This window comes from Ailuropoda melanoleuca, chromosome 16 (genome assembly GCF_002007445.2).
Source record: "Ailuropoda melanoleuca isolate Jingjing chromosome 16, ASM200744v2, whole genome shotgun sequence".
Lineage (NCBI taxonomy): Eukaryota > Metazoa > Chordata > Mammalia > Carnivora > Ursidae > Ailuropoda > Ailuropoda melanoleuca.
In genome coordinates, this window is record NC_048233.1 from 4,501,651 (window position 1) to 4,514,494 (window position 12,844).

At 48.4% G+C, this 12,844-nt stretch overlaps 1 protein-coding gene across 16 annotated transcripts in view; it reads right to left on the minus strand.

The window, feature by feature from the left end:
- CRACR2A (calcium release activated channel regulator 2A) overlaps window positions 1-12,844 on the minus strand; it is a 132,196-nt gene that overhangs the window by 20,086 nt on the left and 99,266 nt on the right. For 15 of the 16 annotated variants that reach the window (XR_004621191.1, XR_004621192.1, XR_004621189.1 and 12 more), the window contains 4 exons: window positions 11,180-11,225; window positions 9,196-9,302; window positions 5,063-5,384; window positions 1,625-1,757 (listed from right to left, as the gene is read on the minus strand). Coding sequence is in view for 12 of the 16 variants with exons in the window: in XM_034644973.1 (XP_034500864.1) it covers window positions 1,625-1,757; window positions 5,063-5,384; window positions 9,196-9,302; window positions 11,180-11,225 (608 nt within the window). In the remaining 4 variants the exon portion in view is untranslated. The remainder of the gene's footprint in view (window positions 1-1,624; window positions 1,758-5,062; window positions 5,385-9,195; window positions 9,303-11,179; window positions 11,226-12,844) is intronic. The other variant, XM_034644972.1, reaches the window with a different exon arrangement.

Consider the following 12,844-nt stretch of genomic DNA (forward strand, 5'->3'; position numbering starts at 1 on the left):
GCAAGGCCAGACTTCTCCAGGTTTGGGTCATAGGCTCTGCCCTTCATCCTGTCAGGGGACTGACTCTTCATCTGAGGATGTTCTCAGTCTTTGGGTGGAATGAGACAGAAGGGAGGTGACAGGAGAATGTCCCAGATGTGATAACAACATAGGAAAAGACCCAACAGTAAGAACGGGATGTCTGAAGCATGTGGGAAGAGACCCACCTGCAGGAGCACATTTGGAAGGAAGGGGAAGAACATGGAACCTCCCCAGGCAGGGTTCTGGAACAAGGGAAGTTGTCTTATAGTGCCAGCTTGTCAGACAGCTGAAGGTCAAAAATAATCCAGGCTTAGAAGCTGTCTCGGGTGACCCGGAGGAAGATCCAGGAGGAAATCCTCCAGGAGGAAAAACTTAAAGCCCCAAGGGGAACATGTCCTCCTGAGATTACACAGCTGATCAGTGGCAGAGCCGAGAGGAAGATCCACGACTCCTGACATCTCACTAAGTCTCAGCAGCGTCCCCTGCCTGTACCCACCCGTGCCAACCTCTTATGGGCAAGTGTCCTCACTGCTCACTGTGCCCTGAGCACACACAACTCGACATGCTTAGGAGATACTGTGGAATGGTATAGAAGGGGCATGTGGGGGCCAATATCAGCACTAAACCAGCTGAGGGAACGTGGACAAGCCTCTTAACCTCTCTGGGCCTCAGTTTCCTGATCTGGCTATTGGGCTAATAACAGTACTTTCTTCCCAGGGTTGTGCGAAGATAGATTGAAATGACAAATACAAAAGCCCATGGTAAATATGCAGATCACATCAATATATTTTCAAATACAGCTTCCTTATCACTGTGGCTAAATGGTACATAGTAGTGTCTCAGTGGATTTATTTTTTTGCTTGACTGATTCAAGCAAAAGGTAGAAGCTAAAAGGTCAGTATGCTCTTGGGTCTTCCTACATCTTCCAATGCAATGAGCAACTTTGGGTGAAGGGCGCAAAGGCCTCTCTCTGAATAAAATATTACTGAAATAATGGGAATACATTAAGCCATGATCGTCCATTAATAGCTGAGCCTAATGAGTTTCCACGACGAAATCCAGCTGTCACCCAGCAGGTCTGGGATGCAGAATGGGTAAGATGTGATGGTAAATGGAGTCGCCCACAGCACTGTCCTCCACCCCATCCCTCTACTGAATTGTGTGTGCGCGCGCACGCGCGCACATGGGGAGGGGCAGGGCAGGAAGCTGCTGGCAAACGGGGGAGGCAGGGCTTGTGGTGTGGGGGTGTGCACCTCAGGAGGGGCATGAAGACTCAGGGCCCTGCTGAAAATGGAGAAAAAACAATAAAAAAAGAAATGGGCTCAGAGGGGAACACGGGGCCCAAAGTCCACCTTTGCCAGCAGCAGCTCCCCTCAGGCTGGACAAAGGAAGCGTTCAGTGGCTCCACTCCGTGCGGAATGAGCTTAGTGGCCGGCACTGCGCAGGAGGGGGACCTGACCTTGCTCCATCGTCACTGGGGAATAAGCCCACACAGCCCCCTACCAGCCAGGTCCCGCGGCCACTCCCCCCCCCGGGCCCCCAGTCCCTTCCTGGGCCCCCTTCTCACTCCCTCCCCTTCCCAGAGGGGGGCTCGGGAACTCACCCACAGTGGCTGCCAAGCCGGGGGCAAACCTGTCCTCACAGAACCTCCTCAGGAAGGACGTCTTCCCCACAGCCGAGTTGCCCACTAGCACAATTTTGAAGAGCCGGTCTGGGGTAGGTGGGTAGGCTTCCTCCTGTGGATGGCAGACAGTCTGGCCAGCTGCTGGCAGGGCCACTGGCCCTCCTCTTGCTACAGCCCGTCCTTCAACCAGTCCCTACAGGGTCTGGGGGAAGGTGGGGACCCAGCCTCCAGACCGGCATGAGGGAGGGCACTCTAGTCTTGGATGCAAGTAGCTTTGGGCTCTGGATATAAGTGCTCCTTCTAGTATCTTCAGGACAGAAGAGAGACTCTCATTCAACCATTTGTTGTCTGCCTACTGTGCCGCAGACCCTGGGCAGAAGAAACAGGGACGGGCAGGCAGGCCTGGTTTGTTGTGGATGGAAGGAGGCAGTCCTGTAAACAAATCATTACAACACAAGCTTCCAAGTGCTCCGGGAGCGTGGAGGGCCAGTCAAGGGTCCACGGAGAAGGACACATTGAGCCAGGGCTTAAAGAGAAGACAAGATTCTCCGTGCAGGGGAAGGACAGGTGGGATGTTTGCAGGGGGAAGGGGAGATAGAAGAAAGGCATACGTATAGCACAGGGGCAGAGATGGCCCAGGGTGGGCTAGGAGGCCTTTCTTTCTGCCCTACCATTGAAAGCCTGGATTGAATGGAGGATGCTCTTGCTTGGCTCCCTGCACAGCGCTTATCCTCCCATCTCATCCGCTTCCATATAGGACCCCATCTGCCTGGGAAACGGTCTCCACTCAGTAGGTTGGGAAATCGGCCATGCCAGACCACTGGGCAGAGCTCTCCGGTGTCAACTGGTCACTGCGCTCCTTGTCCTTGGCCCAGCAGCCGGCAGGGACTGGGAGCAGGTCTGCCCGTGAGTTAGTCTGGGACCCTAGAGCCCGGCGGGGGATGGACTTACTCAAGGACAGCCGGAGCAGCAGGGTAAGGAGCTGCCTTCGGGCACAGAGCCCACTCGGCTGCATGATCTTTCCTTCCCATGAGCTGCTTGTTTGCTCGCCCAAATCCTGCCTCCAGGCCCAGCCCAGCACTGCCTGGCCAAATGAGGAAGCTCTTTTGAATCTATTTAGAAGTGGATTTGGGGGAATTAGCTCCTCTCATTGAGCAAATACTATAATGGAGTGGCAGCAGATATTAGCAGTACTTGAATCTCAGAGAAAAGCCATTAACAGCCTTTTGGGGAGAAATCAATTCCATGCAGTACTTAGGAGGGAATTCAAGGTCAATGACAGGAGTTTAAACTAAACTTAGAAAAAAAAAACCCCACACTCATAAACTATGCCCTCTGCCCTATTTTCTTAATACTGATAATGCATAAGGACATCGACTCTGCTTACCCCTGCTCAGCCCCTGCCTCCAGTTGTCATCTGTTTGAGACTAAAGCCCAGTGCAACAATCTGTCTGCTCCTAGGCATGTCTACAGGTGGGGAATGGGAAGTCCGGAGCAGAAGGAGATGGTTCTGGCTGCAGAGGCTGTGCTGGCCCTGTTCTAGGAAGAGCAGGGGGTTTTGCAGGCCAAAGGAGATCAACACACTGGTGGTCCAGCTCTGGGCAGGCCCCACCTCACAGGCACAGTGAACTGCTACTCATGTTCACTCATATAACCTGTGTCCCCTTGGGGGGGACAATCCACAGTGTGATAACCAGATTGGGGGGAGGGGGCTGGAGGAAGATCTATTTCCATTCTCTGTCCTGCCACTTAAAAAAAAAATCTTAAAAAAAATAAAAGTTATACATGCTAATTTTTAAAATTAGGAAAAACAGAAAAGTGGAGAAGAAAATAGTAATTCTTTATAATCTACCTTGCCGCCCAATAGTGGTCACTATTCATATTTTGGTGCTTTTCTTTTAGGCTTTTTTCTATATAGATGAATGAATATATGTTTTATTTAAACAGATTTGAAATATTGTATATAATTTTATTCTTTCTCATATATCATTAAATTGTAAATATTTCTGAGTCACTAAAGTTTTTTGAAAATGTGAATTTTTTTTAGATTTTATTTATTTATTAGAGAGAGAGCGCTTGCAACATGGGAGCACGAGTGGGGGGAGGGGTGGGGGAGGGAGAAGCAGACTGAGGGCTGAGCATGGTGCTGGACACGGGGCTCAATCCCAGGACCCTGGGATCAGGACCGGAGCCAAAGGCAGACACTCAACTGACTGAGCCACCCACACGCCCCTTGAAAATATGATTTTTAACAGTGCTATAATATTCTATTGAATTTTTTCAAGTGTTTGCTAATATACATAATGATTTTTGAGTTAAATCTTTGTCTGGACTTGGCTATTAGGAAAGATTGCTAGGAGGAGAAGTGCCGGTTCAAAGGATGTGGAGTTTCGAAGGTCTTGGATCCCTGTTATCAAACTACTTTCCAGAAAGGCTGTACCGATTGATGACTCAGTAGCCTTGCATGGGAGGGCCTGCCTCATAGCCCTCTTCCAAAGGGCAGGCCCTCTGGTGAAGCCGCCCCGTGATTCTCTGAGAGCACACTTCCCGTCTGCGGCAGCTTCCGTCCGGGGCTTGCATGTGGTGGAGTCAAGCACCCACATGAGGGCACACGACAAGCAGGAGTCCCGGCAGTGGCTGGACACACATGCTAACACGGCCATTTGGAGATGTCCAAGTGGCAAGGGCTTGATCCTAGAGGGCTGCCCCAGTGTATAGGGAGAAGCCTCTTTCACACTGTCATGGATATTTCTGTAGCCTTTCAGAGGATCCAGTGAGAGGTGAGGGGCTGGAGGAGTCTATTCCTGAGCCTGGGTCACAAACAAGGTGAGGACCATCATCACCATGAACCGGAGCAAGATGGTTACTATGGCGTCCTTCCCCCGCAGCTGAGCAGGAAGCCCTGTGGGGCATGCAGGAGGGAGGAGGGAGAGGAGGAGCACCCTGAAGGGAGGAATAGGCAGGGCATCCTTTGAGAATGAAAGGATGATTAGCTGATTAGGAACCTAGACAAAAATGATGACATAAACTTTACAAAGGCCATAACTGGCCTTGCTGAGAACAGTTACAAAATGTAAGAGAAGATGTGCAATTTTAAAAACATGTGATATTTTATGCTAAGAGCCAAGCAAAGTGTCTGTCTAAAGTAGCCATTCAAAACATGCTTTTGAATCTGAAACAGAAAGGAGAACATAGGGGCAAACAACCAAAGTCATAAAGAGAATTTACAAGGACCCCTGAGTCTCCCCGGTTACGCTCAGTTCAACAGGGCAAGCTGGTATCTGAAGGACATAAATAGGGTGATTCATAAGACCAGCCACGTCTGACTTTCTGCACTGCCTTTGGGGCTCTTGGGTTCAAATGCTAGGGACAGGAACAAGAGTGACATCTACAAACCAACACAGGATGTGTCCTTACCTTAGACAAGGCTTCTTTTCCAACAGGCTGCCCTCGGGGAGATGTAGGCATGGGTTCCAAAGGTCTGGCTTGCTGGCTTTGTCTTTCCACCCTCTGCTGGCAGACCTCCTCCTCTTCTGGGCATTTGCTCAATGGCTGCTCAAAGCCACTATCCAGGAGCTGGGGCAGGGGGTCTTCTTCAATGGAGATGATTCTGCGGAGTGCCCGGGGGAGCGGACCCCCAGCCCCTGGCTCCTCTTCGGGAAGGGGATATCCACTCAGGCCTAGGGAGCTTCTCCTCCTCGGGAGGCCAAACACATCTTCTTCCTCCTCTGACTGGCTACTTTGGGGTGGGGAAGAAAGAAAGATGGGAGAATAACATACAATATATCAATATGGAAACTGGAGAGATGTCTGACAGCTCTGTGACAACAACTAACTGAAGAGCATCACAGCTTGGGGGTGGAGAGCTCTAGGAAAGGAAAGAAAAACAGACCCTGCATTCTGCAGCTCATTCACCCAACACACTCTGTAAGTGCTTAATGAATACGAAGGAGATAAGGTGATGGTGATGATGATGATGAAGATGGAGGTGGTGATGATGGAGGTGGTGGTGATGATGCTGATGGAGGTGATGTGAATGATGATGAAGGTGGTGTGATGAAGATGACGGAGGTAGTGTGATGATGAAGGTGGTGGTGATGATGGAGGTGGTGGTGATGATGCTGACGGAAGTGATGTGATGATGATGATGAAGGTGGTGTGATGAAGATGATGGAGGTAGTGTGATGATGAAGGTGGTGGTGATGATGGAGGTGGTGGTGATGATGCTGATGGAGGTGATGTGATGATGATGAAGGTAGTGTGATGAAGATGATGGAGGTAGTGTGATGATGATGGTGGCAATAATGATGGATGTGGTATCATGATGATGATGGAGGTGGTGTGATGATGACGAAGGTGGTGTGATGGTGATGATGAAGACGATGAGGGTGGTGGTGATGATTACCACCAGGTAATTAGATAATGACACAGCCATGCACAGATGGACACAGACCCATCCTCATGGAATGCACAGCTTAGTGGGGGGCTGAAGCAGTAATGGCACAACTAAATACACTTCATCAAGCTGTGAGAAGTGCCAAAAAGAAGGAGTAAAGGATGTGAAGAAAGGAGCATAAAAGATCTGGAAATAAAACATCTTCAATTAACTATCAGGTGGCCTTGGCTGTGGTCCCAAAACCAGCCCTCACTGACTGTGCCGCTAGGGAAAACACTTCAACTCTTCCGAGCTTCAATTTCCTCACCATAAAATGTGGCTCATGTGCCCTGCCTACCTCACTAATAAGACAACGCATAAAAACAGATGTGTTTGCAAAGCAGCCCTCGGCAAAGTGAGTGAGGGGATCCTGCTGCTCTGGGAGGAGCTCCCGCCACTGGCTCAGAAGCAGCTGCCCATTTGTGGTTGGGCTTGGGGTTGCAAGCAAGCCAGGCAGGGCACCTCTAGCTGCCTTTCCTACCTTTCTCTTTCTCTTTCAATGTCCCTGCCAGTCAGTGTCAGGAGTACGTGGCCTCAGTGGCCTATGTGCATGTTTGTTTCCAGAAGCTTCCAGAAGCATCTGAGCATCAAGAACAAGGAAAAGCAGGAGGAGGTGGAGGGAACTGGGCTTTTCAGTGCAAAGGCCTCATAGACCCTTCTTGGCACAGGAGTTCAGGTCTCTGGGAGCAGTAAAAGCTGAGAAGGGTTTAAATGGAAGTCTGACAGGGAGAACCTTGAGTCCCAAACTGAAACACACATGCACACACACATGCAAGGATTAGAAAGGAGAATGGAATGCAAATTAGGTGAGGAGGTGACAGGGCCAAAGGAAAAATAAGGTAGATGAAGGTCACAGAATATGCACAACAGGGAGGCTCCCTTCATTTTGCCCCCTGGCTTATACCATTTATTCTTCCTAAGGACCCATAATAGGAAGGGAAAGGGAAAAAAACTGCATGTATCATTGTGCCGAAGTTAAGTGCAGCTCTAAAAGATAAATTAAGATACAGTGCTCCCAAAAATGGTGACTTAATTTGGGTCCCTTGATACAAAATAAAGAATTCTGTAGCAATTCAGGGACCTTCCCACTTATTTATAAAATCATAGTTTTTAATAGAAGCTGACTGTCTTCTTTCCAACAAATTTTTTTCTACGGTCTAACAAGCCTACGGACTGCTTATCCACTTTGGAACACAATTAGTATTCCATCCACTTTCACTCTGCTTACACACACGAGTGCACGCGTGCATGCCCATGCAAACAAGTGTGCACATACAGACACAGCTTGTTTCTTGAAAGGCCTTGCAACCAGAAAAAAAGAAGTGGCCACTGAAAGAGCCCTAAAATGAAGCATTTCTTGGAAAAAGCTTTTGATGCAGGAATTTCTCAAGCACTATTGACATCCTCCAATATCCTTAGCTTAGCATGACTAAATTTATTTTTGGTTTTGCTACCAAAGGCTATGTACGATCAGCAGAGACCAGGGCCTCTGCCAAAGTCTGTCCTGGAACTCAGGGCACACAATTTGTAACCTACCTGCTTATTGTCTGTTTCCTTTCCTCCACCCTAAGCTCTATGAAAGCTAGCGCCAATTTTGCTCACCATTCTATACCTAGAACATAGCATAATATCTTGCACATAGTAGGCACTCAATAATGGATATTAAGGGCAGGCCTCATGTTTAACTTATTTTTGGAGACTTCATAGAACTCAAAAGAATGTCTGGTATAGATTAAGCAATCAGTGAATGTTTGTTGAATGAATATATTCAGTGCTGAGCAACCAAAAGGCCAACTATTATTGCAGAAACTTGGATCCCAAATTGTATCCCTCTGTTGAGCTAGTTTTTTAAAGATTTTATTTATTTATTTGAGAGAGACAGAGAGAAAGTAGAGGGAAGAGCAGAGTGAGAGGGATAAGCAGACTCTGTGCTGAGTGTGGAGCCTGACACGGGGCTCAATCTCAGGATCCCAAGATCATGACCTAAACTGAAATCAAGAGTCAGATGCTCAAACAACTAGCCACCACCGTGCCCCTCTGTCGAGCTATTTAGAAAAAGAGTTCAGGACGATTGGGTCCAAAGACTTGACCATTGAGCTCATCAACATCTCCAGAGTCACTTCCTTTTTTCCTTTTGTGTATTTCATGCTTGCTGTCCTCAGGGTCTCCTGGATGAGCAAATTCATGCACTTTCTCCCTGCCTTTGATTCTTAGGAGTCGGGTTGCCTTTACCTTTCTGTGGCCATCTATGTGGATGGAACACACGCCAAAAAAGAAGAGAAGGCGGAGGATTGGCTTGTCTTTTTCAATGGGCGGTGAGCCACTCCTCTAGGGACTCAAACTCGATTACTGTGCTAACAGCAACAAAAAAATGTTATCTTTGAAGTAATTAAATGTGAAGCATTGAGAGGAATCTATCAAGCACAGGCCCCATTCCTGTTTGTAAAGGAGCTCAACTATTGGGAGACGCCATCCCACACGTCAATTACCCCTCAGAGCCAAAACAGTCATGTCCCTGGAAAACCAGGCGCATCCATTCCGCCCAACAGAGAGCAGAGTATCTTCCAGCCATGCTCCACCTCTCTCCCTTGACCCCTTTCCTCCTGTCTGTCTCTCCTCTGCTGATCTACAGCACCTCTTTGGTTCCTATCTGCAGACACGCAGGAGAAGATGATGTCCTGTCCCAGGGACCAGCCCTGCCCAGTCCTCCTCCCACTTGAATGTCAGAATAGGAAGGAACATGTCCTCCTAGATTTAAGGGGAGTGAGTGCAACTGACTCCAGGCTTCCCCAGCCTGGGCCACTTCTTTTTTTTTTTTAATTTTTTAAAAGATTTTATTTGTTTGTTTGAGAGAGACAGAGAGAGAGACAGAGCACAAGCAGAGGGAGCTGCAGGCACAGGGAGAAGCAGGCTCCCTGCTGAGCAAGGAGCCTGATGCAGGATTCAATCCCAGGACCCTGAGATCATGACCTGAGCCGAAGGCAGACAGTCAACCAACTGAGCCACCCAGGCATCCCCCGGGCCACTTCTTGAGGGCTGATGGGCTCAGAGCCGGCTCCCAATGAGTGCAAGACAAAGGAACACAGAATGAATGAAGAAATTGGGGATGACTTACCTCCTAAGAATCCCTCTGCCATCCATATATTTGCCGATCACCGAGCCAGATCTCTGTTTCCAGTTCACCTTGGAAGCAGCTGTGTTTGCCTTGGCTGCCTCATCTTTCTGTAGAAACACAAAATGCCCTCAGATCCACGCCTGCTGATTTGTCCCAGTGTTTGAGCAGAAAGGGCTCCACTCTCCCACCTCAAAGGTCAGGCTCTAAACCAAATTCTGAAGTAAGAAGCAATGTTCTAGTCTCCCTGTTAGCATTCTCTTACTCTTTCTTTAGCTATTATTTCTCATCAGGATCCCTCCATCTCCCACCCCATAATCTAATAGAATGAATCAATACACAGTTTAGAGCCCGGCGTCCTCCCTGTTGCCCTTCACAGCAAGATGACAAGAAGAAGAGGTTATGTGGAATGCATAGGGAAGTATTTATGGACAGAAATGACTGCACATCTTTAAATCACACTCATCTGTGCCTCCAGCTCCTCGTTATTTCCAAAGCCCCAGAAATGAGAAAGGCACCAGCCCGGAGGACCAATCAGCCCAGTACCCCGCGGCAAGTGAGGGCTTACAACACTGCTCACAGAGCTCCCCAGCAGATGTCTTCCAGGACGCGAGGGGGAGTTAGATCATAGGAAGAATCTCTCATTAACCAGCCACCCCACGATTGCCAGTGATTCTTAATGAGAGAAGGAGGGGCTGCACTGCTCCCAGGGCCCCTGAAGGTATGGCTATAATGGTTCCAAATTAATCTTTAATTATTATTCAGCATGAACATGATTTTACCCCTCTTTCTTCTATTCCCCACTAGGGTTCTTAATTCCATTTCCTTTTCAAAGCAAAATGAGTTTGGCAGGTGAAGGAAGGTGAGGTCAAGGGATTAGGATGACATTTGGTTGGAAGTTTTAAAATAAATTCAGTGTTACTTCTAAAACAATTATAACCATTATCATAATCAAACAAACATGTGTAGGCTGAAGCCTTGCTCTGACAGTACATAGAGGTGGGTGGTACAGAAGTTTGCTGCCAGTCAGTGACAGGAAAGAAATGGGGGTAATAACAAGGTCCCCCCAGTATTTGCAGTTGTAAACCAGCTGTTTCATGCTGACCACATTCAGGCCACTGTCCAGCTCAGGGCCCAGAGCCTATGACCCTCCTCTATCCAAGAGTTTTTCTCAAAAATCCCTATATTATGGAAAAAAGGATAGGAATTCCCTTTCCTCATGTGAGAGCTGGGGCCATGGTCGGGCAGGCTAATGACGTGCCCAGGGACACATGAGAAATTCACAATGTGCTAGATTCTGCTGACTAGGAAGTTCGCATCAGTGAATCCTATCCTCCTTCTCTGTCCCTTTGGAGCATCCAGTGGCTCCTATCTAAAGGGGAAGATGAGTAGGAGAACATGGCATCCTGGATTTTGTTTAACGTACCTCCAAGTGAAGACCTGTAAATCCATATTGGATTCTGTGCTATTTGGGAGAGTATTTAAGTGTGCTGTTCAGGTACGGAGGAGCAGGGGTCCCCCATGGGGTAAAAAATGTGTACTTAAAATCACCTACGTTAAGAGTGAAATATACATTTTTCATTTGTTCTATGATGGTATAAAAAATGCAAATTGTTCATCAAGAGATTAAAAATGTTCATGAAGAAAAAAAAACCTGTGAGCATTTTGGTTCAATGATCATGACATTTCAGTTGTGCCATCTCCTGGGTAGATCTGCCATGGCCATGTCCAAGTGATCCAAGACCCTCCCAAATAATTTAGTCTCTTTATGCCAAAGGGAACGTGAGAACTTCGTGGAAAATTGACACAATGCTCCTCAGAAGGCCACCCTGCATTTTTCAACAACAACAACAAAAAATCCATGCCATTGTCTGCTCACACAGAAAGGATGAGCCAGACGTCAAGAACATTCTTGGGCCTATCCCAGCACAGGCTCTGGCTGCCAGTGGGCCAGATCTTGTCGGGAAAAGGAGCAGAGGGCAATTACCTGAAAACGTATGTCCTGTTCATCTCGAAGATGCTTGTTCCTTTCCCTGCAAATAGAAAAGGGGAATTGATTCAGACATGGTGTTTGCAGTGGACAGATCCAAGAGCAGCCAGTTTGCCACTGAGATGGGTGCTGAGAAATGCTTGATGTGGGAGGCCCAGGGAGTGTGGGGGATCTCTTTCCTTAGGGATGGTGACAGAGGGTAGTTTGTGTGCAAGTCAGCTGGAGGCAGGGGTACAGACAGAATGGCCTTGTGTTACCCATGGCCCTTCAGGATCCTACCACTCGGGGGAGCCTCCCCAGAGGGTGACCGGGAGTTCCAGCTGCACCTGTGAGCTTGCTGTTGGGTGCACATACCTGTTCTCTCTCCGAACCATTCGTTTCCAGCATGCAAGCAGTCATTCAACAAACGTCCCCTGAGCACCCACTCCATGCTAAGCACAGTTCTAACTATCACGGTTACAACCAATGAATAAAAACAGAGTTGCTGTCCCCAGGGAATTTTATTTCAGTACAGGGGTCATTGCTATTGAGAAAGATCAAGCAGAGATGTGGAAAAAAGAGTGCCAGACAGAGCAGTGGTATCTCAAGGGTGGTCAAGGAGGCGGCATCTGAGTGGAGACTTGCAGGAGGAGAGAGGAGCTATGCTGATATTTGAGGGAAGAGTGTCACAGGCAGAGGAGACGGCGATGGGAAAAGACTGGACTCAGGCTCTACTGGATGTGTGTGAGGAACAGAAGAGAGGGCATCAGAGTGTTCAGAGGAGAGCAACTGGGACATGAGGTCAGAGAAAGGTGGGGGGGACAAGGAGAGACCTGACCATTCACGGTCTCATGGGCCATTGCAGGAACTTGGGATTTTACTCCAAAAGAGATATAAGGCCATGGGGGGTGGGGGCGGAGGGGCAGCCTAGCGTCGTGATCTGACTCAAGTTTTATAAGGAGCCCTAGAGTATAGATGCTGGGCTCCCAAGCACATGTTCCTGAGTGTCCTGAAATTGTTTCCATTCATCCCTTCCTCACACTGTCACATCCCAGCCATCATCCCGATTCCACTCCCTTCCTCCCCTCAATCTCCAACTCCACATTCCCACTATCCCTCGCCCCGGCATTATCTCTCTACCTGACTCCGTTTCCCTACTGCTCTCTGTCACTATCTGGTGATTTCGCTATGGAGGAAAAATCTGCCGCATCTGGGCTGTCACCCGCTGCAGAGTCTGGGCTTGTAAAGCATGCGATCGCACGGAAAGGCATCAGGAATGTGATTCTGCACAAATGCTGGTCTCCATCAAGAAGACCCATATGTAGAAAGCTGCCTTGTTATTCTGCTCTGCTCAGTCGCTTGAATCTGTCCTTTTCTTCTAAGTACAATAGAAAAAAGGGGAAAAAAGCCTCAAAAACTTGTCCTTGTACATCTTGTTCTCTTCCTTCCATGAAAGCCTTCCTAAGAATCAAGACCTGCTCTCAGACGGACTAGAACTTGGCCACGTCCCATTCAGTTCGGAGCACTTTCCATTTGGTAGCATCACAGATGCCAGACACGGTAACCTCACCTTCTCTCAAATAAAACAAAATAAAAACTGGGGCGCCTGGGTGCTCAGTCGGTTAAGCATCTGACTCTTGATTTCGGCTCAGCTCAGAGTCTGCCTGAGATCCACTCTCTCTC